The sequence below is a fragment of the Vespa velutina genome, chromosome 2, assembly GCF_912470025.1.
Source record: "Vespa velutina chromosome 2, iVesVel2.1, whole genome shotgun sequence".
Classification (NCBI taxonomy): Eukaryota; Metazoa; Arthropoda; class Insecta; order Hymenoptera; family Vespidae; genus Vespa; species Vespa velutina.
The window spans coordinates 13,462,201-13,490,061 of NC_062189.1; the positions used below are offsets into that span (position 1 = coordinate 13,462,201).

A 27,861-nucleotide genomic window follows, 5' to 3' on the forward strand; every position below is an offset into this window, starting at 1 on the left:
TAGCTTTCGTATAATCCACCGCAAGGAGGAAAGCAACCATGCGAGCCTCGTCGAACGTACGCGCCGCTTCCGCTCGTCACCGTGCTTAATGACAAAGATTTAGCCTTATAAGTACCTCGTTTGTCGATGAGCTCCGAAATCTCCTCCTTGTTGTCGGCCATCTTAGCACCAGTCACTGGTCACAATGCACGCTGGGTAAAAACAAACGAGCAGCACCGAGGCGCGTCGCCGGCAGCGCCTCTCTCTCGTGCTCTTTGCGTTCACGAGTGTCGATCGCGGCGCCTCTATCGGCGGTGCTTCTCATTAATGATGACGTCGTCGTGCGTAACTAGTCCTCTCTCTCTCTCTCTTTTTATCTTTCTTTCCTTTTTTTTTCTTTTTTTTTCTGTCTTCTTTCTAGCTTTTTCTCGCCACAACGAAAAACAAAACTTATTCTTAAAGTTCTTCTCGTTATTAAAAGGAATTCTCTAATGAATTATTGCCGTTGAGTCATCGTTAATGACATGGAGAAATTGCCAATCTCGCACACATATGTATTTTCAATCTCGACAATAGTTCCCGTTATAAATCTAAAACCCGTTATGAACATAAAATTCTTTTAAAACGTATTTCTATTTTCTCTGTATTAAATTAGTAAAATTCTAATGGATTTGCAATGCAAGTACTGACCTTGGAATTTTTAAAAATGTGCGATATACTGGTTTCTATTCATAATAAATAAAGTATTCTAAACTATCATTATCTTACCATATCCATGAATAAATATTTTATTTTTTTCTGTTTCAATAAACGTATATCAAAAAATGTAATAGAATTTTATAAAAATTTATTTATTAAAGAGCGCATTTAAAAAAACAGAAATCTCTATTGATATTTAGCAACAGAACATTTTATACAACATATACATATACATATATATATGCATCATGCATACACACATACTCAACACATATATAACACGCACGCCTTTTTTACTGGCTTAGTTCCCCAATTCCCAGTAGTTCCTTATCATTGGTGTTCAAAACTGTTCGTCCGATGGCATTCTGCTACTTTCGTTGGTAGTGAACGGTACTTCTTCGAGTTCCTGATAAAATAGTTAATGCGACATCATGAATTTCCAAGACGTGGTCATTGTATCTGCTGTCAGAACTCCTATAGGTATTATGATATTCTTAATGTTAAATTTTATTTTAATATAAAAAACGTACTACCTTCTATAAAAACTATTTAATTCAATTTTTTCTTTTTATATATCCACAATATAGGTTTATTATTTTTTGTATATTATATTATTTTTTATATACTATAATCTTTAAGGGTCCTTTTGCGGAAACTTATCTTCATTAAAAGGATCAGATTTAGGAAGCATTGTTATTAAAGAATGTCTTACAAGAATAAATTTAAATCCATCTGATGTGTCTGAAGTAATTTTAGGACAGGTAATATATTTTATAAATATATTTTAGTTTAACCATATAACAATACCGTAATGTTTCATTATATTTCGTAGACATTAACAGCAGGTCAAGGTCAAAATCCAGCTAGACAAGCAGCTATTAAAGCAGAATTTCCTGTACGTGTTCCAGCTTATCAAGTCAATATGTTATGTGGTTCTGGATTGAAGTAAGTTGTTATATAAGTTATATAAGTAATGTTTCTTCAGAAAAGCTACTTCATTTTAATATGACCCTGCCTATAGACATGAAGTCATCTTTTATTCTTTATTTAATCTTTTGCTTAACTTGAAAAGATTCTCATAAAAGCCTAAAAATAGAAAATTCTATTTTCTTTTATAAAAAAAACACTCATACTTTTTGCTGATTTTTCAAAATGATAAAGTTGTTTGCATCAATTCTTTAATTACATCAAATTTCTTGACACACTATTATACCAGTTTATATGTATCATTATGAGAATGTACGCCATATAAATAATTATTATATTAATAAGTTGTATAAATATTTTTTATTTTATATTTCATTTACTTATTATTGTTATTAGAGCAATTGCAAATGGTTACCTATCTTTAAAAAGTGGAGAGAGTAATATTATTGTAGCTGGAGGTCAAGAAAGCATGAGCCAAGCGCAACACACAATTTATCTTAGAAATGGTGTCAAAATGGGAGATTGTAATTTTGTTGATACATTATTATACGACGGATTAGTTGATGCATTTACTTCTATTCATATGGGAGTGACAGGTAAATTTAAAAATCAAAATCGATAAATACAAATTAATGTATTTATGTATAATCTCAAAAGAGGAGATGAAATAAAATATTCTTTTTAATGATTTTTAAATAGCTGAAAATGTTGCTAAGGATTTTGGAATAACTAGAGAAGAACAAGATCTTTATGCGATATTATCTCAACAAAAGGCAGCAGCTGCCATTTCAGCAGGACATTTTGATAAGGAAATTGTTCCTGTAACAATATTGAACAAAAAAGAATCTATTCTTATATCTAAGGATGAATATCCTAAACCTTCAACTACTATACAGGATCTTTCCAAATTGAAACCAGTTTTTATTAAGGTACTAGAAACATGCAAGGACAAATACAAAAGAAGAAGAAAAATAAACAATATCATAACTATTTTTAGGTTAATGGAACTGTTACTGCTGGTAATGCATCAGGTATAAATGATGGAGCAGCCGCAGTAGTTCTTATGACAAAGGAAGAAGCGATCAAAAGAGACATAATTCCTTTGGCTCAAATCGTTGGAATAGCTGAGAGTGGAGTAGAACCAAATGTTATGGGTATAGGTCCAATACCAGCAATTGAATTACTTGTAAGTTCCATTATTGTATATTGTATTTTTAGAGAAAAAAAAAAGTAATAATCTATCTTGATCTACCAAATACAATATGCATTATACTCATGTATTTTAGTTACAAAAAACCAAATGGAGTAAAGATGAAGTAGATCTCTACGAATTGAATGAGGCATTTGCTGCACAATCACTGGCATGCATCAGAAAACTTGATTTAGATCCTAATAAAGTTAATATCAATGGTGGTGCTATTGCTTTAGGTCATCCTATTGGAGCCTCTGGTATGTATCACAAGCTATAATAATGAAAGTACTCTATATTATATTATAAATTTATATTTTGCAGGAGCTAGAATTTTAGTAACTTTACTTCATTCATTAGAAAGAATAGGAGGGAAAAAAGGCATTGCAGCATTATGTGTTGGTGGGGGAATGGGAATTGCCCTTGCTATAGAAAGAAAATAACATTTTATGTTCATTAATTTTGTTACTTATTATGGTGAAAATACAAAATTTTATATTACGCGGTTTTTTAACATGTATGAATGAAAAAAATCTTTTATTTTTAAATATTTTTATTTTTAAATATCATAACTATTCATCAACTTTTTGATTAAGAGATGATCTAATTACTTAATGTTCTTATATTTTTATATTTGTTTTATGACAATAAAATATTGACATATAGTTAAACAATTAATCATCAACTATGAAATTACAGTATTTAAATAATTTAATAATTTAATAATTTAATAATTTAATAATTAAATAATTTAATAAGTTTTTATTAAAAAACTGTGGAGTATGATGATAGACAACATAAACTATGCATGCAATTGTGGTAGTCAATATTATTTAAAATATATCAAATGTATTGAATATAATTTAAAAATATGGTTTGAAATCTGTACAATGAACATTATCCTGATTATATAATATTTTTTCTTATACATACACTTGAGAATGAACTATATGCAAACATTCAAAAATATTACATTATTATATGAAAGATAATTATGGAAAATCATAATAATTTATAAGGCACAAGCTTCTTTATAAATAACTAAATTAAGACTTCTCACTATTTTTGTACTAATTAGCCAAACAAATATTACTGAGCTGGTGGTTATTCCAATCTAATGAACTAATTCAGAGTGCCTTCTTTTAGATAGATTTAATATAAACTTTATTACGTTTATATATGTATCAACAATATGTAAATATGCTAAAAAATAGATATTGCCTATTTTTGTGTTAAGATATTTCTGTTATTAGTAACAAACTGTATATTATTAATTTTAACATAAAAAGTACACACATATTTACAAACATTTAATTATGTAATTAATGTAATTTATACATCAACTTTACTAATATTTACTAAAGACAAAATTCATCTATATGTAATTACAATATATGGAAATACAACCTCGCATAAATGAATTTAATTAGTTGGTAATGACAATATATTTGGTGTATTTTTTTTTAAATATTACGCATAAATACCTAATTTACATTGTAAACTGATATTGCTTTTGTATATAATTATACATCTTGCATACATTCATACAATGTGACTTATATAATTCAAATTTGTATAACACAAAATGTTTATGTTATTTTTTTCTATATTTTTTATATATGGAATAAGGTATATACGACACTAGAAATATATTCAAAAATTTAACAATCTTTTTAGTGTTCAAAGAATATGTGCATTGTATAAATTGTAAATAATTCATCAATGTTCATTAGAATTATTAATGATTATGAGTTATTCATCTTTACTATTTTTAGGCTCCTTGGCTTTCTTGGTTTCTAACATATTTTGTACAGCTAACACTCCTTCTTGTTGCCTTAATTGGACACGTTTTTCTTTAAAAGTACGTTTTGTATCTTTCCTATTGCTTTTGCATTGATTTAATTGCTGTAGCTGATCCTTGATAGCTGGTATAATGCGTACCTTAAATTTATATAAGCATAGAAGTATCGTTATATTTTATATGTTTCCTAAAACTATGAAAAATAAAAAAGATGATCAATAATATTATATATGACTATTTATTCCTTAAAGTTATAGTTACCTATTATTATAAAATTTGCAAATTATCCAAGTATATTCAGTAAATTAAAAATCTGATATACTTAATGGTACAGCAGGATAATATCCACTATAATCTTTTTTATCTTTATTAAAAGGAGTAAAAAACTCTGGAGCATCATTTTTTGTAATCAAATCTAGACTTGGTATGCATATTTCTGAACAACTTTTAATTATATAACCCCATATAGAATCTACATTAAGTGCTGTATCTTTTAGACAAAAATAGGATCCCCAAATTGTTGAATTTAAAATTTTATCATCCGGATGCGATAAGCATTGATGAATCATACCTTCTGACATTTGTTCTTCTACAAGTGCTATTGTATCACAATTACCATATACTTTTGGTACATAAATATCTTGTATAAGATTATCGCCAATATATATGCACCGTGGATTTTGTTTACATGATATTCTACTAAAAAATTCTAAAAGTTCTTTCCAATTCCCACGACTATATACATTGCCTCTTAATAATTCATTACATGATATAATATCAACTTCTTTATTATTCATTATAGTCATAAAGGGCTGCCCTTGTATGAAAAATCCCGGTTTTTTGGCATAACAAACAACAATGTCAAACAAGGATCTCCAATTTTCCCCAAGAGCATAAGTCGCAGTTAATTCTACAAAATCAACATTTGATCCAGTAATTAAGAAAGTTATTTTATCTTTCTTCATTTCCTGGATCCAAGATATTGTTTCTGGACTGCATTTATGTAGATATTTATCTGGATTTTTTTTTAAAGCAGGAAAAAATTGCCCTTCGTCTAATTCAAAATGTTTAGGATCAAACATCCAAATCAAACCACTTAACATATCAGGCCATATATTATATACATCTAAAGGTTTATTATTTTCTTCATCCAACGTATCTACTGCTCTAGCAAAAATAAGAGCAGATGGAATATCGAAATAATCCAACAGAGACCGCATTTTCATATTCAATGGTTCATTCCAAGTAGCAAGCATGTCATTAGAAAATATATCCATTACGTGCCATCGTTGCTCAGGATATATTTCTTTAATTTTGTCTATACTCATTAACTTACTACCATGACAAGCTCTATGAATTTTACCGTCTGGACTTATTCTAAGTATATTTCCCCTATCAAAGTCTAAAAATAAGCCCTTCTGCATAAAATCAAGATCCTTGTCGTTTAATGGCTTTAATAAGTATTTTCTACTATATCCTTTTTCTTTCACCAAATAATTAGCTAATATTTCGTATTCTAAATGCACTAGATTTGTTATATTATATTTTAAAAGAGTATTATCCAAATCAAACCCAATACAGTCATAATCAGAAATTTTGAAGACACTCATATTTATTTTAGATGACACACAAGGAAATGTTTGATTAGAAACACGTTTAATGTAATAAGAACACTTATCAACAAAACGAAATAAACTTTGTTTCACTATCTTATCGTACATCAAATTATTCGTAAATGATCGAAGTTGTAAACTTTTACGATAAAAATTCAAATTTTTTAACATATCTACGAAGCATTATTACAACTATTTATTACATCGATGTTTCTAATAAGTGAATATTTTCTCAAAATATTTGGAACCAGCTAAAAGATACAATCTTTGAGTTCGAATATGGATTAAAAATTTGATTGCATTGAAAATGTACACATGAAAATAAAATAGCACATAGCCAATCTAATCAAATGAAAAGTACTAGACCGTATTATATATTACTTGGCATATTATTTTGCTTATTAGTTTCTTTGTTATATTTCAACATAACTTTGTATCTCGTTTTTTTCGATATATAAATAGTCTGAAGCGTACGTTTTATCATAAAGACTGTTAAATAAAACGTAATATCAATTATTTCCTATAAAACATAACCTCGGAATTTTAAAACGATTCTTCTCCTTTAATAAGACGAACAATATCTTGTTAATCATTTATTTTATACGTAAGATTATGAAAATATGTGTATATCTATAGCACATTATATTAACAATCAATCCATTTACAAATATTAATCATGGAAAAAAAAATTGCGGGAAAATGCAGGTTCAGAAACTCACCTTTGGTGGTATTTGCACAAATCGTATGTTTCTTGCTTGAACAAAAAACATTTCGAAGGGGAACTTATCGCCTCTTGGATCCGTAAATAAACAGTCTTTCATCATGACATTCATATATCTATAAAAATACATATTAAATATAGCAAACAAGTTGAAAATAAAATAACATTCGATTTTTAATTCACGTACGCATCCACATGTTCTATGGTACCATAAACCGAGGCTTCATTTCTCAAGTCTATTGTCGTTTGTTTATTTTCGAGAGCTTTTAATAAAATTGACAAACTATTGTAGAAATAATATTTTTCACGTGGAGAATTTTGATACATGTTTATTTACTAACTAATGATACTTCTTTCGAGCACAATGTACACAGTTGACTTTTTAAACAGAAATACCTAACGATAAATTCCACGCCAATGATTGGTCCTTCTTTTTCTAATGCTCATCATAAATCGCTCACAAAAATAGGTCAATGTAATAAGAATAAATGACTTATAATAGATTTATATTTGAATACACATCGTAATATACATATATGTATATAAAAGACAAATAAATTGTACACGTATCGTGCAAAATAAAATTTTCGAAATACTTCAAGGATACTAACCAATCGTCTTCTATTATTTTGAATTTTTACCAATAGCGATACATCGAACAAAACAATAATTTTTTTCGAATATTCGTTTGAATATTTCGAAAAAAATATTCGATATAAAAATTGAAATCTGAATTGAAATACAAATAATGATTTTTATTTTTAAACAAAATTCTCTTATTTTTTCGTGATTATAAAAAAAATATTCGTAAATATAAGATATAACCAGAAAAAAATTTATTTGTTAAAGTAATATACTTAACCGCATAACCTATTGTAGACTCAATGCTGGTCTATATATAGTCACCCATAGAAGCTATTACTAGAGGAATTAGATTATTTCCCAATGAATATACAAAGGGGTCTTATAAATGATTATGTTCTATAAATATCAAAAATGATTATATATATAGATTTGGTAGCATTCGAATTAATGTCATTATTTATTGAAATCGGAATGTAAGTCGAAAATAATTATTTCGTCAAACTAAGCTGTTAATCGATTAGAATCATGCATCTATTCTTAGTTCTTCTTTCATCTTAATGATTCTTTTTTTCATACTTTTATCGTCAAAACTGAATATTGAAGAAAAAAAAGGAACAAAAACATATAAATCATAAGTAATTACAATGAATTTATCTATTTGCTATTTTACAATTTTTTACTGAAAAATATAAGAAGTAACATTTTCGATCCTTCGCTCAATAATTGGTGAGAAGAAAAATCTTATTTTATAATATATATTAATTGTAACGTGTACTCGTATTGCAGCTATTATCATATCCGTGATCATGCATGTTTGCGTAATTTCTCATCTCGCTTTAACTGTCCTCATTATTTAGGCACGTTCAAGCCTTGAAAGAGGCTTAATGTTAATAATACTACGTAAGTTTTTTGAACGTTCGTAATTTCAGCGTAATTTTTCATTGTATTGTATTTCGATTAAAAGATATTTACTTGCTTTTATCATAATGCTTGCGTATATATATATATAAAAGCTCATTTTTAAAAAGAACGAACAAATTATTGAAACATTGTTGAATCTAGTAGTAAATTGGATTTTTAAACGGCAATTTTCAAAATGGTAGAAATTTGTATGTTTTTATATACTTTGTCTTATGTCAAATCGAAATGCAATCACCTTTGCTCCCTTCGGTTCATTCAGTGACATGTGACCTGGTCTCATGAGTACCTTCTTCCTGTGAACACCACTCCCACTTTGTCCCTCTCTAGCTCAGCTAGCTATTGAAGCTCTAATCGGCTTCCTGGATGGAACATATTATCTGTCTGATTGTAGATCTCAACGTCGCAATATCTAGCGAAACCGAAGTTTTCTCTCATAAGCTTCTCAGTTCGCAATTCATCGTGCATAAAAGATCTATGTATGTATTCGCAAGTCAATATACATATGTCATTTTTAAAAATTTTATCAAAATTTGATATGGAATGCACAATGGTGCAGTGATTCTGCAGCTGTGCGTTTGATAAATCGACGCTTTGATTTTAACGATCTTATCAAAGGATTCGAATTGTCTACTATCTACTAAATACGATTATAAAAAAGAATCGTAAATAATTATTTGTGTTCTGAGATAAAACACTGTTTTCCGATCACCTTTCTTCTCAATTCTTCTCAATTTCTCAGATAAATTTATTATTTTAAAGGAAAAGTGTTATTGGATTTACGAATATCGATCTAGTGAAACATTTGAAAAATATTAAAAAATTAATTATCATGTCTAACGTCTTGCACGTTATTATAGTTGTTGGTCGTGATTACAGGGAGAACGATCATCATCGTTTACAAAGAATATGTTACAGTGATGCAAAAAACGGAATGATATCAACAAAGTTCCCAGTATCCAGAGATAGAATACTGAAGGATTCCTGAAGCTGTGTACGTTCGAGATTTAAATGATGTCGCTGAGACAGAGATTGTTTGCTATCGTTACAGTTTTCCGCGGATCTTCCATGCCGTCGGCTAAAGAAGGCCATACGTAAATTACTTGTTACAAGCATTAATAACAATTTCTGAACTATCTTTTACTTGGTAAAATTTTATAGATCGGCAACCGAGCAGATTGAAAAGATGTCGTCCGAGAGCGAGATTGAAAGCAAACAACGAGTAGAGGTCACACCTCTGGACAGATTACAGGCGGTTGGTAATCGAATTGAATATAAATATATAATTAATATATTTTTACCATGGCCTTTATACTTTGTACACATAAATTATTTTCTTCGTCGAATTAATTGTAAAAATTAATTTTTACAATTATTTAAAAGATAAACAAATTCTTCATGTCTTATAACGAAGATGATCTTACTGGTCAACTTATTTAAGCAGTATGTCTCTGTAACACTACTTGACGTAACATTTAATCGTGGCTGTAGGTGGTTGATTGGATAGATAAAAACATGCTCCTCATCTTAACTATCGCTGCTGTTCTTGCCGGGTCGAGTCTTGGTTTTCTAGGTCGATTGCTTGATCTAACGCCCCAGTCAATAATGCTCATCAACTTTCCAGGAGAGATCCTTATGCGTTTGTTGAAAATATTCATCTTACCACTCGTTACTTCGTCACTTATTACGGGTAATTATAGATTACCTAGAAACCGTGAAAATTTTAAGAAAAATCTTTTCAGTCGAAATGTCTTTTTTTTTTCTTATAGCAATGGCTCAGCTAGATGTTAGAAGTTTTGGGAGAATTGGCTTTAGGACTCTCACGTATTATACCGTCACAACTATTCTCGCTACTATTATTGGTATCACGTTGGTTTTGACGATTCATCCTGGTGATCCAAGAATCAAAAATATTATAATCACTCCGGCAATGGAAGAGCCAAAATTCTCAACGCTCGATCTCTTAATGGATATTGTCAGGTAGAATTATCACGGTCATTGATATATATATATATAAAACAGAAAACGAAATAACAAAATACCTTGATGTTGTTATTTTATTAATTCGATATGCAGAAATATGATACCAGAAAATTTGGTGCAAGCCTGTTTCCAACAGGTTCAAACTTCGTACATCAAGAAAAAAGTGATAATTACTGTAAACATGAATCAGAGCGATCATGTTTTGGAACCAATATTGGTATACAAAGATGGCATGAACATTATGGGTTTGATCATATTTTGCATAACTTTCGGTATTATCGTAGGACAGTTAGGACCAAAGGGAAAACTTATGGTAGATTTTTTTGTCGTACTCAACGAAATCGTAATGAAATTCGTCGGCATTATTATCATCTGGTGGGCAAGATAAAAACCTTTCTTAAATGTTTGAAAATGTTGAATTATTGGTTCTATATTTTTTTTTTCTTTCATTTAGGTTGTCTCCGTTTGGAATAATGTGTTTAATAGCAGGGAAAATAATGTCTATCGTAAATCTTGTTGTAACTGCACAATTGTTGGGATTGTTTATGATCACTGTTATATTAGGTTTATTGATACACGGAATAATCACGTTACCAATGATCTTTTGGCTATTAACTCGCAAAAATCCTGCTGTTTTCTTTAGAGGTATGATACAGGCGTGGATTACAGCTTTGGGAACTGCATCGAGGTAATGGAAATTATTAAACAATTTGAATGTAACATTTATAGATTTAAAACAGTGTGATCTCTTCACTTTCAGTACTGTTACCTTGCCTATTACTTTCCATTGTATCGAAGAAAACAATAAGATTGATTCACGTATTACACGGTTCGTTTTGTCGGTAGGAGCTATTGTAAATTTGGACGGAACTGCACTTTATGAAGCTGTAGGTGCAATATTTATTGCACAGATAAATGCATTACCGTTGGGTATCAGTGAAATTATAACAGTCAGGTGAAAAATCGATAAGCATATCACTTCTATTTATATTTTTATTTAGAATACAGGTATCACTCTTTCTTATATCTATGTTTATTATTATTCGTAGCTTGACGGCAACCTTAGCTAGCATAGGAGCGTCAAGTATACCCAATCCCGCTGTGATTAGCATATTATTGATATCGACGACTCTTGGTTTACCTACGGACGATATTTCTTTACTTCTTGCCACAGATTGGATATTGTAAGTTACTTATATATTCTTCTTATGTGCTTTTAAAATTTCTGTATGATCTGAATTATATCAACATATCGTTCTATCACGCACTTATTTTACTTTCAGAGATCGAATCAGAACTTCTATTAATGTATTAGGCGATGGATATGGAGCGGGTATAGTTTATCATCTAAGTAAAACAGAGCTCGAAAAAATGGATGAAGAAAGGTTGCAAAAATTTGAAACAGGTTCATTATTGAAAGATACATCTGAGAAATGTCCGGAAGAAATCATATCGGACGATCAACAAATTTCTGAGACAAAAATTTGAAACAGACTTTCAAATTTTCTCATGAAGATATTTTTCAAAATATTTGTTTATCTATATACTAATATATAGGCATTGTTATAAAATTTATAATGTACATAAGTAACTAATTTTATTATATCTTTTATCGCTATAGTAAAACACCTTCTGCTTTCATTTATAATTTTAATATCTTCTATTGTCGTTATAAGTAATAAAGAAAAAGCATAAGGTTTTATTTTGAAAAAAATGTTATTATAAAACATTTTTATTACAATTTCAAAATTGACTATTTTTCGAATCACTCTAAAACTTAATATAATCTTTGGACATGTAGAATAATTATATATATATATATATCTTTTGATCTTTAACTGAATTTAAGGATTGGCTTTACGTATATTGGGTTGGCAACTAAGTGATTACGGATTTTGTCGTTTCCTTTTTATTTGAAATCCGACAATCACTTAGTTGCCAACCCAATAAAATAATGATCATTTATTGTATGTGTACTACAGGGTAAATAAATATTTGATTACATTTTATTGTAATTCTCTCTCTACTTTTTTAACTTTTCATTACTTTAATGTGGAATGTAAAGAAAATCAGTGTTATTACTTTACAAATTTGTTTTATACAAGTGCCAAAGTTCATAATTTATCACGCAATACTTTGTTATGCTTTCAGCAATATTTCTAACTTGGCTATGTACATATATTATCTTTAACGATCTATCATATTGTTATTCAATTATTTCATTATAAAATATGTATATTTAATATATCTTTTTTTCAGTAGACATGAACCATACCATATAGGAAACTGATTAATTTAATTTAAGGAAAATAAATTTATAAAAAAAGAAAAATATAAATTTATAAATTACGGAAGGATACGTCCAAAATAATACGTATGTCTAATATAGAATTCAAGTAAGCAATGGTGAAAAAAATTCTATTAAGGAAAACATGAATTATAAATACATATATATATAGCACAAATAGTAAAGGATACAAAAAGTCCTCCAAAAAATCCACTGGTTAAAAGGTTTCTTCTACTAATAAAGTATTTTTTCCATTGTCCTCCAGCTTTTAAAAGTAACATCGCCTGTAGGACAATATCATATTTATTGGATAAGGATAGCAAACTCAGTATTTACAAAATACACAATCCAACTTATATTATATATTACCCATAATCCAAAAACTGCAAAGATATAAAAACCAAAACCATATAGTCCAGTTAAACCTAATAATCCAGCTGTACCTCCTGATAACGCTGCCATAGATATTCTACAATATTCAACAACAGCAGCATTGTTCATAACAGCTGTCTCACTGTACGCAATAATTTCTGTAAAAAATATAATTTATATATAACTTATTCAATGAATGTATTTATATTTCACAGTTTAAAAAAATTTGTAAACAATGCTATGTCAGGATATTAAAGTCTCATAGAGAACATAACCTCTACATTGTCTTTCACGTCAAAAGATAAAGACTTATTACATTAAGAATAATTATATGAATACCTAACCTCCTTTTTCTTGTTTTGTCTTAATCTTTCCCAACATGTCAACGTAGAGAACTTTCTAATAAATCGCGTAAAAAGAGATAATAAATAAACAAAATATTTCGATATATTGCTCTTCTAAATGTTACAAAGATTGCTTCAGGTTGATCTCATAATAAAACAAGTTACAGTAGTTACAGTAAGAGCGCGCAATATGTCTGTTTTCTTATTGGATAATTCTAGAATTGCAAAATAAATTGATACACAATCTATATAAAATAAATATGTTTCAATATTTCTACAAACTTCAATGATTTAGTTAAAAATACACGATATATTAATAAATGTATTAATACTTCGAGAATAGAGGAAATAATCATAATTTAATTAAATGTCGAATGTGCAATATTAAAAAGATTAATTAAATCTCGCTTATTTAAGAATTCAATTCTGACTGGAACTCATCTAAATACGATTTTTATTTATTTCAGATATTAGATCATTTATTTTCTTGGCTTGAATCAAAATATATTTCAATTAGATCTTTCAAATTTTACTTTTCGTCAGAGAAGAGATACGATTACTTAAGACGACAGTACAAAATTATAAAAGGTAAAAGGTAAGAAATTAAGATTTTCAAAAAAAAAAAAAATTCGAAAAGTTTGTTAAAAGATAGATAAATAAAATTTGGAAATTTTAATCTAATGAATGGCATTCAGAGTCAGGCAAATAGAAGGACGAAAAAGAATTTTTAGATGATGGCGCCGAAGAGAACGTTTTCATCTTTAGCAAGTCTTTTTCGAGAGAAGAAGAGATTGGTCGTTGTGATTCGATGCGAGGGGGCTAAAGCGGGGTGGCTTGGCTCGAAGACGAAAATAGCTAAAGAGACCCGCTCTCAACTCTCTCTCTCTCTCTCTCTCTCTCTCTCTCTCTCTCTCTCTCTCTCATTCTTTCTCTTTCTCTCTTTCTGGCATTTGTGTTCCACCAGAGTTCTTCGAGCTTCGACGTTTTCTTTTTTTCTCGGCGGCTCGTCCATCGAGAGACAAGAAAAAAGAATCGAATCGTTCGGGTGCTCATCAGCCACGATCGATTTTAACGAACGACTTTACATTTCGAAAAAGATTGGGAATTCATCGAATGAGTTGAGTTTGAAAAATTTTTAAAAGAAGATCGCGGGAAAAATAGTGCTTGTCGGTACGTGTTACATCTTGGCGGTGAAATTTTTATGATTTTTAACGAACAAGGTGTCTTTATGATATTAATAGTTTTACTTTGATTATTTACGACTTCGATGATATTTTTTCCTTCGTTGTGTAACTCATCGGATTTATATTCATCATAAGCTAATTCCTTTTGGTTAATAATCCTTATTGCATGTATGTATATACGTATATGTGGATAAAAACGTACGATCTTATTTTCACAGCACGTTTTTCTTATTTAAACGAATAATGTCTAATATAACAAATAAATAGATTTTTTATTAGAATAATTAATAAAAAGTAATCTATTAATTAATATCGTTAACATAGTGATTTCGCTTAACGTCGTACGATATATACCATCATTTTTATGTTGAAATAAATTTCGCGTAGTAACAATATTTTATCGTAAGAACAATTTGAATGATTTTTTAAATATCGAAGGTGTAACATAAATTTTGTTAATTGCCTCCAGCCGGGCAACGTATAAGCGTGCCAAAGACCTTTACCTCGAAAACGAATGAAAATAACTATTCTTTCGTGAGTGTATTATATATATACATATGTATATATATATATATATATATATATATATATATAAAATATATATATAAACAGGTAGATTCGAACGCGTTCGTTTTTCATCGACTCTTCGATATTTCATATTCGAAGAAAATTGCGCGAATTTCAAATGGAATTGGATGCGATGGAAATTATTCTCTATCCTCTATTTCGTTTAGGAAATTGCGTTAACCTTAATCTTAATGAACAATGTAATTCTCGCGAATTCGAAATATAATTGGAACCATCGTGTAAAGAGAGAGGGAAAGGGGCAGAGAGAGAGAGAGAGAGAGAGAGAGAGAGAGAGAGAGAGAGAGAGAGAGAGAGAGACGTACACACATACACACACATACATAGATAAATATATAACTCATTCGGTGATATATGGACATGACTATTTCTGTTTCGTTGCTGGAAATAGGTTCGAGAATGAGACTGACGCGTTATGTTCATTAACTTGCATCTATTTCCTCATCTATTTCCCTCATCTATTTCCTAGTCTTTAGGTTTGTGAATTTACATACCTATATAAGTTTTCGACCGATATTAATTTACATTCGATTAACAAAGAAATAAATCGTCACTGCATCTCGTGATTTTCTTTCGTACAATCTAAAATATAACAATTTTTGTGATCGGTAAATGATAGGAAGATCAATATTATCTATTTGTTTTACGACGTATAGAATGTAGCAAAGTTCTCACAATGATTCCTTATTATTTGGAATATTTTACCGTTTGCGGATCACTTTTTGAAAATATAGATACAGAATATAAACCAAAGGAAAGAGAAGAAATAGATAAGGGGTAAATCTGAAAACGTTACTTGTTTGTATTACGAGGTGGAGCCTCGGATAAACGTCGAGCATGCGGAATTTGTTTAGTGTGTTTGAACGCATGCGTAGGATTTCATCGGCGGTAGAGCATTTGGCCTTCCAGGATTGTGAACATCCAGTCGGTGATCGTCGTCGTTTCGATCGGTGTTGCTAACAAAAAGGTCGCCGTCCTCGGCCTTTTCTATCTTTGCTTGTTCTTGCACCCTCTCGTAGTCGTCATTGTCATCAACGTCATCGTCGTGTGATCATCATTTTTGTGTAGGTAATTATTACCGAGTGAAAAGGAAAAGTTCTTCTGTCTGAAATTAAAGCTCGAGAAAGCTCGAGAAGTGAAAGAAAAAGAAGAAGAGGAAGAGAAAGAGGAGGAAGAGGAAGAGAAGGAGAAAGAGGAAGAGGAAAAAGAAGGGAAGATCATGCTTGAACGTGATAAACGTGCGTGTTTTTAATGTAACAACGTTAAAGGGCTACTTTGCCTTTGAACGAGTCGTAAGCACGAGCTTGCGAGCAGGAAGCTTGCGAGCACGAGCTTGCGTACGTCGAGGAAGAGACGAAGATCGTTCTCGTTGTTGTGTGACGATATCGTGAAAGCTGGGTCGTAGCCGGTATGGCTGACAGCGAAGGTGGCTCCGAACAGGACGACGTATCATTCCTTCGTACGGTGAGTGACCATTGACTATCTCTTTACACGATAAAATATAATTTTTGCTCATTTCACACTTTCGTGTTTCTAAAAGTCGATTCTCCATTCTCCTTTTCTTTTTTTTTCTTTTCAATCGACATAAACCATCTATAAATGTTGTACAGTAAACAAATAATATTTCACCGTATTATTTCAATCATTGTTTTTTTTCTTTTCTTTTTTCTTCGATTTTCTTTTTTTTTTTAAATCTAAAAGAGATCTCTTATAGTTGCCAAGTGCGAACAATATGGATTTTATATTTGATAGTTATTTAAATGCGAGATAATATGATGGATTCTATTTTGATTAAAGAATCTTAACGTCGAGATCATGAGCTCACGATGGGGCGTTATCAATCACCATCGTTTTTCAATTTCGCTCGATCGTAAATCGAATTACAGTCTCGTGATGAAAGCGAGTTTCTCGATGAAAAGGTAGACTTATTGAATCATGGAAGCACTTAAAGCTCTCCATGCTGAACGACCTTGACCTCTTTCCCCTCGTAAACACCATGCGATCGTACGGTATTCGTCGGGCATATCGCCGACCTTGAGCTTTTCCAGCTACGAGCTCCTTGAACGTTCCGAAGGATACATATACGCATGTTTTTGCGCGTTGGTGTTACATGTTATTTGTGAACGTATGTCCTTTTTTGTCTCACACACACATACACACATATACATATATAACATTTTATTATAAAATACATAGATATATAGATAATATATAGGATGCTACTATTATGATTGAATATACATATACATAAAATGGAAGAAAAATTTTCGAATCAAACAAAAGATCTTTTAATATGGGAGACCTTTGGAATTACACTTTTTTTCTTTCTTTTTTTTTCTTCTTTTTCTTCATTATCGTACACTTCGCGTTTCATCGCGTTTCTTCACAGAAGATTAGAAGATTTTGAAGTTTCCATATTACTTATTTATTGTTTTTTTTCTTTAGCACTTTTTCCTCAGCGTTTTCTACATTGTAATTTTCTGGCGAGCCTGACATACTTTCGTTTTTGTTCATGAGACATACAACACCATATCTTACCGGCCTCACGAGCTACATCCACCACTCGTTTACCCGGTGATTCAAAATACATCTTCAGATAAAAAATAATAAAGGGATTACGAGATAATCTCAACTTCCGCCTTCGTTTTTTCGATTTACATTGACAGTTTCTTTTCGACGATTTGCTCCGATGTCTGCCACTTTCAACCACTTCTTCGTTATTAGAAATATTAGGTATTTCCTTTTGTAAATCATTTTGATTGTCCTGCCTGTCAAGAAGCGTCGCGTTATTCCTTTTCTGTTTTCTCTCTTATTTTTTTTTTTCTTTTTTTTTATGGAGGTCAAGGAAAATAGAAACGATTTATCTTTGCAAAACTACAGAGACTTTTGCATGCGTCGTAAAGAAGGAAAATCATTTTTCCTTCGCGTATTACGAATGATATGCAGTTTGGATAATTATTGACGTAGCACGCATGCTTACATATCCCGACGTTAGAGGCGATGAATTATTTACGATACTTTTTAACCGCGATATAAACAAGGGTAGGTAGATAGATATACATAGTTCACCGTAACGCTCGAAAGAATTTATCTTTGTCGAGTCAAAAAATTTTCATGGTACGTTAATCCGCAAAAAAACGATGGTTATTTCAATTTAATCGTATAGTTACTCGGCTTTTTCTTTTTTATTTTTATAAAGTGAAACGATAGCTTTGCTGTTCATTGTTGAGCTGTCTAATCAAATAGTCGCTTAGAAAATCTCGTCGCATAACGATCTCGTCTAAATATTAAACTTAGTTAGTATTCCAAACGTAAAGGTCCTAGGTCGTCATGAAACAACTTGTGTGCGACATGCATATTATATTTATGTATATGTATATATATACACACACACGTATATATATATATATATATGTTTGCGTGTATATATATATATATATATATATATATATACACATATGTATTTTATATCAACTTTTCTTACTTAATAAGAGGAGATAGGAAAGTCTCTCTCACCTGTCTTTATCACCTGGGTAAAGATTTTCCATATTTTCCATTTTTATGTTATTTATGTTATATGTACTTAATAATTTGATGTAATACCAAAAGTTTGAGATGTCCTTTGATGGAAAACATCTGAAGTTTCATACGAATAATTTTGTTCGATTATTTGATCGAAATCAGTCGATAATTAAATCGATCTTTTTTAATTGACAAAGAGAATGGAGAGATGAGGAGGAGGAGAAGGAGAGAGGAAAAAACGTGCAAATATTGAATTTAAATCATCGTTAATAGAACCGTTGAGTGAGAAGATAGAATTTAGCCAATTATACCAATAACTCTTTCACGTTCGAATAAAGCTTTGAAGTACATACACGTGTATATATATATATATATATATATATATATATATATATATATATATATACATATATATACGTTGTTTAAATTATACTCGACTGAAATGCGTCGAAAGATTTCCATTTACGTTAAATATCGACTGGAATTCTATAAAAGAATGTCACGTGAGAAGAATCCTTTCGCTTCCATATCGGAACTATAAAAAATTGCATTCTACGATAAATAACTTTAGTTTCGAGTGAAGCCTAATCAAGTGAAAAACAGAATCGTGCCGGCGCGCACATTCTCTTGTTCCTATCTTGTAATATGACTATTAATTAAGTCAACAGATGTTGGCATAGAGCGTATATGTAGAATGTAACTAAAATTACTTTGGTACAAGTCAATCGCAACATTGTTGCCCAATCAAACTATCTTTCGTTATGAATAGATCAAAAAGATATTTCAGAGAAAATATTTTTTTATTACTAAAATTATCTTTAAATGGAATTTGTAAGGATTATTTTTAAATTGAAATTAGTTCGCATTAATTCATTTCTTTTTTTCAAATAAAAGCGATGAAACGTTATTGTGAGAATTCAACTTGTTGCTTATAATAAAGATGAAATATTTTCGTTATATTTTCGCGTAATAAAATAAGAATACGATAACGATGATATTTAACGATGATGAAAATGTGCAGTGGATATCCATTTTGTTAAAGGAAAGTACACCCTTGACCTATAGTACAATAGTGGTGCTTCGATCGTCGCTTGTACAAGCAGAGGACGGAAGTGTCTACCATGCTTGATTCCTCATTCTCCCTTTCCTTCCCAGACCACATATTATAATGTTATCAATTCGTATATGTACATACATAAATATATATGTATATGTACATACATACATATATATATGTATATTTATATTTATATATATGTAATTAAATGTTAACGTGTAACATTTTTCGCAAGCTTGGAAATCTGATGAGTAAAATGTAATATGTTAACGCGTTCGATGGACTGCATTATTTCCATTTATAAACCCTTGAGCTCTTACATATTTATCATGTCACATAAAGATGGGGTTATATGTTATTATATAAATATATACACGTTTCCGAATAGATGTACAAATAGAAATGAATTATAGAATACAAAATATATAGAAATAAGTATGTATATATATATATATATATATATATATATATATATATATAATCTACATTTATCAAAAAAGTTGATTTTAAGATTTAAGGAAATGTAGAAAAAAATTATTTAGGAAAATCAATCGTTAAAGAATATTAAAATAATGGACCAATAAAAGTCAATTATTTTGATGTTTCGATAAGATCTACGGTCATGATAGATTTGTAACAACATCTATTAATTTCTGAAAATCCATGAGTCATCTTTGTCACGTATCTATGCATATGTATACAGATATTTCGTAGATTACTATTACGATATTATTACGACTTAAGAGGCGGAGCTTATTTTTTCCGGCGGATAACGATCAAAAGCTCAGGGAAGAAGGTATTTTCTTAAGCTCTTGCGCAGGCGGCCGCTCTTGCATTCTTAAGGCCGGCCAAATTGGTTCTGGCACGACAATGTTATTTGGCCAACATTATATTTCACTATTTCGTAAAGGCCTAAATTATAATTTGCGTTTTGAAATAAAAAAGAAAAAAGGACGCACTATCTGTAACGCATCTTTTTTCTTACTTCTAAATAACGCAAAGTATCTTTCTGTATTTACATTTGCAATGTATGGTTATTAATGCATAAGAATTTCGTCGATAAAAATTATATTTAAAAACTATGAGCTTTGGTACGAGCAAAATTACATTAATATTTACGATTTATTATTTCGTTTCATTTTTAATACATTTCTTTCGATTTGTTTCAATATATTGAAAATATAAAGCATTATAATATTCATGTAATTATTATTAATTAACGAAATTAATTATTATTTATTGTTATAAATAATTATATTAAATTTACAGGAGGATATGGTATGTCTGTCCTGTACAGCAACAGGCGAGAGGGTTTGTCTAGCAGCCGAAGGTTTTGGCAATCGACACTGTTTCCTCGAAAATATCGCAGACAAGGTAGCGACACATTTACCATTGCGAACGACTTCATAGATACTATCGAAAATTTTCATAGTAATCGTCGCCTTCTTATTTTTTTTCTTTTCCAATTTCAGAATATTCCTCCAGATCTATCGCAATGTGTGTTTGTGATAGAACAAGCTCTCTCGGTGAGAGCCTTACAGGAATTAGTTACGGCTGCTGGCTCTGAGACGGTAACGTTTATAGTTTTTTTTTTATTCTTCGTATTTAACAAACAATTTGATCGTTGATTTTACTTTAGGAATTTAGAGTTATTAAACTCGCGAGAAAGTTCATTTCACAGATGGACAATTAAAATTGCCAAACATTCTCCAATGTTTTAATATAATTTATATTCACACAATTTTAATGAAATATTTTTCACAAATTTATAATTTACAAAGGAGTCGGCCATAAAATGTGCTACCCTGTGTTGTTTCGTGTTCAGTTGTAAGAAATGTGATCGACCAATTTTTTTTTTAATTTCCTACAAGTACCTATGAAAAGAGATTACTTATGATTAGAATTTAGTTGAAAATTCGAGTTGTTCTAATTTTTGCAAATAAAATAGTTTTCGAATCGTGTTGTCGGTATAGCTTAATGCATCCGCACGCAGATCCCTGTCCAGTAATTGTGGCATGTGTCCAATGTCCGTATGAACGCATAATGATGCATAGTATTGTTATCGCTATTTTTTTCCCTTCGTCAGTTTTTTCTCATTTTAAAACGAACGCCACCCGAAACATTACTAAAAGTCATTATCATCGTCGAAGGATAATTATCATAATATATAAATACAAATTTTTGGTCTCTTTCTTTTTATTTTTTATAAATATGGAAAAAATCTTTACAAGAACATTTATCACTCTTTGTCTTTCTTTCTTTCCAGCAGCAAGAGAATTTAGTAAGTATAATTACATATCGGTCTAGGGCTTCATATGAGATTCGTATTTGAATGATATCGTCGCTTTGCGTTATGTGCTGATCACAAAATTAATAGAAAGCAAATAGCAATTACATTGAAACTTTGTCATTAACGTCAACAACGTAACGTACTTGCACGACGCATATTATTCCATTTTTATGTACTTGTGTGTACTAATAATGCGATAACTTACATTACAATTTACATTGCGATATATGTGTCTATACATATTTGAGTAAATTATTTCTTGAAAAAAGCAAGCTTTGCCTAATATGAATGTATTTATGGCCATCTCTTATTACTACACTTAGAAGCGTCATGATACTTGCCTGAAAATAATGAATATGATCGGACACGATCATTAATTGAAAAGCAATAAAAAAATTCTCAAATATTATTTATACATCTTTAGGGAAAAGGTACTGGATCAGGACATAGAACTTTACTTTACGGCAATGCTATACTTCTAAGGCATCTAAACAGCGATATGGTACGTTAATTAAAAGATTTGCTTAATACGATAGCATATATGTTTTGAATTATTCATTCATTCATTCTGTTGTTTCAGTATTTGGCATGTTTGTCAACGAGTTCTTCGAACGATAAGCTCGCTTTTGACGTAGGTTTACAACAACACTCTCAAGGTTAATTAAGCAAATCAATATCTATTATATATTTCAATATTATTAACGTACGAATACGTATGGTAATAATACGTATATAACAACTTGTTGTATAGGTGAAGCTTGTTGGTGGACAGTGCATCCAGCCTCAAAACAAAGATCAGAAGGTGAAAAGGTCCGAGTAGGCGACGATCTAATTCTTGTGTCGGTAGCTACCGAGAGATATTTGGTAAGAAAATAGATATACGAATATGTATTAATTATTTTATTTTATTAATATCTTCATACCGTAATCGTTAATATATCTTTTTTTTTATCGTTATAGCACACAACGAAAGAAAATGGTTTATCAGTAGTGAATGCATCGTTTCATGTGACACACTGGTCGGTACAACCTTATGGTACTGGTATCAGTAGAATGAAATACGTAGGATATGTTTTTGGTGGAGACGTTTTAAGATTTTTTCATGGTGGCGACGAGTGTCTTACTATTCCTTCGACATGGAATACATCACCTAATCAAAAGTATTGTGTTGTTTATCGTTCATTATTGATATACATTTATATAAATATATTGATATATATTTATATAAAAATAATCATTCTTTTTTACATATTTTACACAGTATCGTAACTTACGAAGGAGGAAGCGTTATGAGCCAAGCAAGATCCTTGTGGAGATTAGAATTAGCGAGAACTAAATGGGCAGGTGGTTTTATCAACTGGTTGCATCCAATGCGTATAAGACATTTAACCACTGGCCGATATCTTGGAGTAAAAGAAAATAACGAACTATATTTGGTGGATAGGTATTTATGTCATCTTCACCAATTATTATTTCTGACATTGTTTTTTTTTAGTTTTAATCAATATGCTACATTTATAATACTAATTATAGAAACGAGGCAACGATAGAAACTTCTACTTTCTGGCTGAGACAAGAAAAGGATGATCAAAAAATAATTCTTGAGGATAAAGATTTAGAAGTTATTGGAATGCCGATTATTAAATATGGTGACTCGACGGTTATTATGCAACATGCTACAACGTGTCTATGGGTGTCTTATAAGGTATAAATAATGTTATTTTATTACTATTAATAGAATATCACTATATAGGTATATTTGTTTTTAAGTCGGGTTTTTTTCTTTAACGATTATTTCAGTCATACGAAACAAAAAAGAAAGGCGTGGGAAAAGTAGAAGAGAAGCAGGCGGTATTGCACGAAGAAGGAAAAATGGACGATGGTTTAGATTTTTCACGTTCTCAAGAAGAAGAATCTAGAACGGCCCGTGTTATTAGAAAATGTAGTAGCTTGTTCACGCAGTTTATTACGTAAGCATTTTTATTATTTAAGAATTTGCTTATTTATTGATATTACGTTATTATATAATTGAGAGATATTAAAAGTTGATAAAAAATATCTTTTAGAGGCTTAGAAAATTTGCAAGTTGATAGAAGAGCATCGATGTTTTTTCAAAATGTAAATCTCAATGAAATGGTGATGTGTCTGGAAGATTTAATCAATTACTTTGCTCAACCTGAAGACGATATGGGTAAGAGCGTAACATTATTGATTTTATAGGAAAAGCGAAACGACAATTATAAAATATAAATAAATTCTTTCAGAACACGAAGAAAAACAAAATAGATTTCGGGCACTTAGGAATCGTCAGGATCTATTTCAAGAAGAGGGAATATTAAATCTCATTTTGGAAGCTATAGATAAAATAAATGTGATTACTTCTCAAGGCTTTCTTGTGGCACTTTCGGGAGATGAAAGTGGTCAAGCGTGGGATCAAATTTCTGGTTACCTTTATCAATTATTAGCAGCTATAATCAAAGGAAACCATACCAATTGCGCTCAATTTGCAAATAGCAATCGTTTGAACTGGTTGTTCAGCCGTTTAGGTTCGCAGGCGTCCAGTGAAGGCACTGGAATGCTGGATGTACTTCACTGCGTTCTTATTGATTCGCCCGAAGCTCTGAATATGATGAGGGTACTTACAATTTTTTACAGTTTGACAGGAAACATATTTATGACGGAACATACTTCACGTTTGATTCGTTTTTTAGGATGAACATATAAAAGTGATAATCTCGCTTCTTGAGAAACATGGCAGGGATCCAAAAGTTTTGGATGTGTTATGTTCGCTTTGCGTGGGCAACGGAGTTGCTGTACGATCATCACAGAATAATATCTGTGATTTTTTACTTCCTGGAAAAAACTTACTTCTTCAGACGCAACTGGTTGATCATGTTGCTAGTATCAGACCAAACATATTTGTTGGTAGAGTCGAAGGATCAGCATTATATCAAAAATGGTATTTCGAAGTTACAGTCGATCATATCGAACAAACAACGCATATGATGCCGCATTTGCGGATAGGTTGGGCAAATACGGCTGGGTAAGTAACATACAATACTAAGTATTTATTAATCTATTATCAATTTGTATTTTCTTGTTGCAGTTATATGCCATATCCAGGAGGAGGTGAAAAATGGGGTGGAAATGGTGTAGGTGATGATCTTTACTCGTTTGGTTTTGATGGTGCAAATTTTTGGACAGGCGGTAGAAAGACCCAAATCGTTCAAAATGCTACGGAACCCTTTATCAGAAAAAGCGACGTAATCGGTTGCTCCTTAGACTTGACAGTTCCTGTAATATCTTTTACCTTCAACGGTACCCATGTTGCTGGCACGTTCAGAAACTTTAATCTCGATGGCATGTTTTTCCCAGCGATTAGTTGCTCCTCGAAACTCTCATGTAGATTTCTTCTTGGTGGCGATCATGGAAGATTGAAGTATCAACCACCAGATGAATTTTCTCCTTTGGTAGAAAGTCTGCTACCCCAACAAATACTCTCTTTGGATCCTTGTTTCTATTTTGGTAATATGAATAAAGTCGTTTTAGCTGGACCATGGTTGGTCGAAGATGACACAGCCTTTGTTCCTGCGCCGGTTGATACTTCCATGATCAATCTACCAAGTTACGTTGAGCAAATAAGAGATAAACTTGCCGAAAACATTCACGAAATGTGGGCAATGAACAAAATCGAAGCTGGATGGATATACGGTGAACACAGAGATGATTTAAGAAAAATTCATCCGTGCATAGTGCAGTTTGAGAGATTACCAGCTGCGGAAAAACGATATGACACTCAACTCGCCGTGCAAACGTTGAAGACAATATTAGCTCTTGGATATTACATTACAATGGATAAACCACCATCAAGAATCAAAACTCTAAGGTTGCCTAACGAACCATTTTTACAAAGCAGTGGTTACAAACCAGCACCTTTGGATCTCAGTGCTATCACTTTAACGCCTAAAATGGAGGAATTGGTAGATCAATTAGCAGAGAACACACATAATCTTTGGGCGAAAGAACGAATTAGTCAAGGGTGGACTTATGGATTGAACGAAGATTCTGAGATGAGAAGGAGTCCGCATTTGGTACCGTATCCTAAAGTAGACGAGGCCATTAAGAAGGCTAATCGAGATACTGCCAGTGAAACTGTTAGAACGCTTCTTGTATACGGTTATATGCTTGATCCACCAACTGGTGAACAACACGAGGGTAAAGCTTCAATCTTTTTGACATTTGAGTTATTTTTTATAACTTATCATTCTTATAGTAACTAATGATATATTTCTGTTTCTTTGTATATTATAGCTCTACTGTTAGAAGCTAATAGATTACGACAACTGTACTTTAGGACGTATAGGGTGGAAAAACATTATGCAGTTAATAGTGGAAAGTGGTATTTCGAGTTTGAAGTTTTAACAGCAGGTCCTATGCGTGTTGGTTGGGCAAAAGCTGACTGTATGCCAGGAAGTATGTTAGGTAGTGACGAGAATACCTGGGCATTCGATGGCTATAATGTAAGTAACCAATATCGTTATTATTATTTACATATAATTTCGTAAATCGTCGAAGATATTTAACAAGTGGACTAAGAGTAAACGACTGTGCGTAAACATTTTATGTCTTGCGTGTTTGTAAAAAGACGAATAAGTTGAGTACGAGTATGGTAATCACGTCTTTTAGTATTTTCCACAAAACGAATATGAGTTCCTGATTTTTTTCTAGTTACTATTCGAGGTGCAATGATTTTTTTTACACCTGCGCATACAATATATTACGAATTCGTTAAAACGGACGATGAATTAATTATTATTAAATCTAGCGAAGATCTTGACCGAACGATAGACTTTGTTCGGTGGCCTAAGCGCTTCGCGGTATCGACGTAAATACTTTTTTGTGTAGAATTATTAATAATTCATAAAATCATCGTGAATGTCAGGTGACAAAGGTACATGCTGGTACCCACGAATCATTTGGTCACAAATATCAAGTGGGCGACATAGTTGGCTGTTTCATTGACGTCGCAGACAGAACTATCAGTAAGAGTCTCATTTTCCGATAGTCTCTAGAGGTCCACTATATTTTGATTTGTTTTTTCGTCACTACTTTTGTCTTTGTCTCGTTCTATATGTTTCTTTCATGTTGACTTTGTTTTTTCTGCATCCTTGCTCCAAGACGAATGAAATCGCTGAATATTTCATTCACAAGTGTGGCTTCACTTCGATCCTCGTCTATTTATGCAAAAATCATTTTTCAAGAAAGTATTCAGGCTACACTGTCTCATCGAAACATCATAAGTTCAATAATACTACGAGAAAAAGTCGAAACGCGTAACTACGAAATAAAATGTGCAAGATCATCCTATACTCACGTATACAAAAATAATAATTAAAAAAGAGGAAAAAGTAATAGTCGTCGCAGTTGCATTTGTTGAATTTGTCCCATTGAAACATTATGTAGTTTATGTACTACGATTCGTGGTTACGGATGATGAGCAAACAAGACTGTTGAACTTGTTCATTTTGTTTTAAAGGAGGAAAAAGTATACTCGGGCACAGCCGAAACATTCGGCAAGCAATGGCAGGTTGGAGATGTTGTCGGGGTTTTCCTGGATCTAATTGACCGAACTATTAGTAAGACGGAATCTTTAAACGAATGCTTCAGCTGCCATTTAAAGCTATAAACATTATATATATATATATATATATATATATATATATAAAATATATATATATTGTATATAATATATATTATATATATAATATTATGTGTGATATATACACATTGTATATTGTATATAAC

The 27,861-nt window shown here is 31.1% G+C and overlaps 5 protein-coding genes across 23 annotated transcripts in view; 3 read left to right on the forward strand and 2 right to left on the reverse strand.

The window, feature by feature from the left end:
- The window catches only part of LOC124957760 (U7 snRNA-associated Sm-like protein LSm10), a 23,274-nt gene extending 15,944 nt beyond the window's left edge, over positions 1-7,330 (reverse strand). Inside the window, exons 1-3 of one of the 2 annotated variants that reach the window (XM_047515051.1) lie at positions 7,117-7,330; positions 6,928-7,045; positions 116-4,735 (exon numbers count right to left, since the gene is read on the reverse strand). In XM_047515051.1, coding sequence (XP_047371007.1) covers positions 4,547-4,735; positions 6,928-7,045; positions 7,117-7,256 — 447 coding nt within the window. In that variant the 5' untranslated portion in view covers positions 7,257-7,330 and the 3' untranslated portion in view covers positions 116-4,546. The other variant, XM_047515050.1, reaches the window with a different exon arrangement.
- On the forward strand, positions 407-4,822 carry LOC124957761 (acetyl-CoA acetyltransferase, cytosolic). Its single transcript, XM_047515052.1, has 8 exons — positions 407-1,158; positions 1,318-1,439; positions 1,511-1,623; positions 2,002-2,201; positions 2,305-2,534; positions 2,603-2,791; positions 2,892-3,054; positions 3,119-4,822. The coding sequence occupies exons 1-8, from the start codon at positions 1,110-1,112 to the stop codon at positions 3,235-3,237; spliced, it is 1,185 nt and encodes a 394-aa protein (XP_047371008.1). The 5' UTR covers positions 407-1,109; the 3' UTR covers positions 3,238-4,822.
- On the forward strand, positions 6,790-12,327 carry LOC124957759 (excitatory amino acid transporter-like). Of its 5 annotated transcripts, none has more exons than XM_047515046.1 (11): positions 6,790-6,812; positions 8,827-8,911; positions 9,312-9,526; positions 9,594-9,687; positions 9,924-10,122; positions 10,202-10,412; positions 10,509-10,790; positions 10,870-11,103; positions 11,176-11,370; positions 11,465-11,599; positions 11,699-12,327. In XM_047515046.1, the coding sequence occupies exons 3-11, from the start codon at positions 9,444-9,446 to the stop codon at positions 11,901-11,903; spliced, it is 1,638 nt and encodes a 545-aa protein (XP_047371002.1). In that variant the 5' UTR covers positions 6,790-6,812; positions 8,827-8,911; positions 9,312-9,443; the 3' UTR covers positions 11,904-12,327. The 5 variants fall into 5 exon arrangements, with proteins under 5 accessions (XP_047371002.1, XP_047371001.1, XP_047371005.1 ...); XM_047515045.1 differs by lacking the exon at positions 6,790-6,812 and adding an exon at positions 7,969-7,987; XM_047515049.1 differs by lacking the exon at positions 6,790-6,812 and adding an exon at positions 8,398-8,414 and having other exon boundaries at positions 9,351-9,526.
- On the reverse strand, positions 11,802-13,580 carry LOC124957762 (ER membrane protein complex subunit 6). Of its 3 annotated transcripts, XM_047515054.1 has the most exons (5): positions 13,419-13,580; positions 13,072-13,232; positions 12,894-12,986; positions 12,776-12,795; positions 11,802-12,701 (listed from the first exon to the last, which is right to left on the reverse strand). In XM_047515054.1, the coding sequence occupies exons 1-5, from the start codon at positions 13,453-13,455 to the stop codon at positions 12,671-12,673; spliced, it is 342 nt and encodes a 113-aa protein (XP_047371010.1). In that variant the 5' UTR covers positions 13,456-13,580; the 3' UTR covers positions 11,802-12,670. The 3 variants fall into 3 exon arrangements, 2 of the variants coding, with proteins under 2 accessions (XP_047371010.1, XP_047371009.1); XM_047515053.1 differs by lacking the exon at positions 12,776-12,795; XR_007103726.1 differs by having other exon boundaries at positions 12,440-12,701; positions 12,776-12,986.
- Positions 13,581-14,360: 780 nt separating this feature from the next.
- Positions 14,361-27,861, forward strand: part of LOC124946996 (ryanodine receptor) — a 33,622-nt gene continuing 20,121 nt past the window's right edge. For 8 of the 12 annotated variants that reach the window (XM_047488529.1, XM_047488534.1, XM_047488530.1 and 5 more), the window contains exons 1-18: positions 14,361-14,588; positions 16,256-16,651; positions 21,036-21,140; positions 21,239-21,337; positions 22,033-22,047; positions 22,481-22,558; positions 22,637-22,712; positions 22,808-22,920; positions 23,017-23,216; positions 23,318-23,500; positions 23,590-23,761; positions 23,857-24,026; positions 24,123-24,247; positions 24,321-24,691; positions 24,768-25,099; positions 25,163-26,271; positions 26,368-26,576; positions 26,999-27,098. In XM_047488529.1, the coding sequence (XP_047344485.1) occupies positions 16,598-16,651; positions 21,036-21,140; positions 21,239-21,337; positions 22,033-22,047; positions 22,481-22,558; positions 22,637-22,712; positions 22,808-22,920; positions 23,017-23,216; positions 23,318-23,500; positions 23,590-23,761; positions 23,857-24,026; positions 24,123-24,247; positions 24,321-24,691; positions 24,768-25,099; positions 25,163-26,271; positions 26,368-26,576; positions 26,999-27,098 (3,511 nt within the window). In that variant the 5' untranslated portion in view covers positions 14,361-14,588; positions 16,256-16,597. Of the gene's footprint in view, positions 14,589-16,255; positions 16,652-21,035; positions 21,141-21,238; positions 21,338-22,032; positions 22,048-22,480; positions 22,559-22,636; positions 22,713-22,807; positions 22,921-23,016; positions 23,217-23,317; positions 23,501-23,589; positions 23,762-23,856; positions 24,027-24,122; positions 24,248-24,320; positions 24,692-24,767; positions 25,100-25,162; positions 26,272-26,367; positions 26,577-26,998; positions 27,099-27,592; positions 27,693-27,861 lie in introns of all 12 variants that reach the window. The other 4 variants (XM_047488541.1, XM_047488540.1, XM_047488538.1 and 1 more) reach the window with 3 other exon arrangements.

Excerpts from the sequence above, each read along its gene's own strand:
- LOC124957761 (XM_047515052.1), top strand. The coding sequence starts at position 1,110 with ATGAATTTCCAAGACGTGGTCATTGTATCTGCTGTCAGAACTCCTATA. Across the intron at positions 1,440-1,510 it reads CTGAAGTAATTTTAGGACAG|ACATTAACAGCAGGTCAAGG; the intron begins GTAATATATTTT and ends TATATTTCGTAG. Across the intron at positions 2,535-2,602 it reads TGAAACCAGTTTTTATTAAG|GTTAATGGAACTGTTACTGC; the intron begins GTACTAGAAACA and ends AACTATTTTTAG.
- LOC124957759 (XM_047515046.1), top strand. The coding sequence starts at position 9,444 with ATGATGTCGCTGAGACAGAGATTGTTTGCTATCGTTACAGTTTTCCGC. Across the intron at positions 9,688-9,923 it reads CTCTGGACAGATTACAGGCG|GTGGTTGATTGGATAGATAA; the intron begins GTTGGTAATCGA and ends TCGTGGCTGTAG. Across the intron at positions 11,104-11,175 it reads GCTTTGGGAACTGCATCGAG|TACTGTTACCTTGCCTATTA; the intron begins GTAATGGAAATT and ends CTTCACTTTCAG.
- LOC124957762 (XM_047515053.1), bottom strand. The coding sequence starts at position 13,455 with ATGTTGGGAAAGATTAAGACAAAACAAGAAAAAGGAG. Across the intron at positions 12,987-13,071 it reads TTGCAGTTTTTGGATTATGG|GCGATGTTACTTTTAAAAGC; the intron begins GTAATATATAAT and ends ATTGTCCTACAG. Across the intron at positions 12,702-12,893 it reads GATTTTTTGGAGGACTTTTT|TTTCCTATATGGTATGGTTC; the intron begins GTATCCTTTACT and ends TAAATTAATCAG.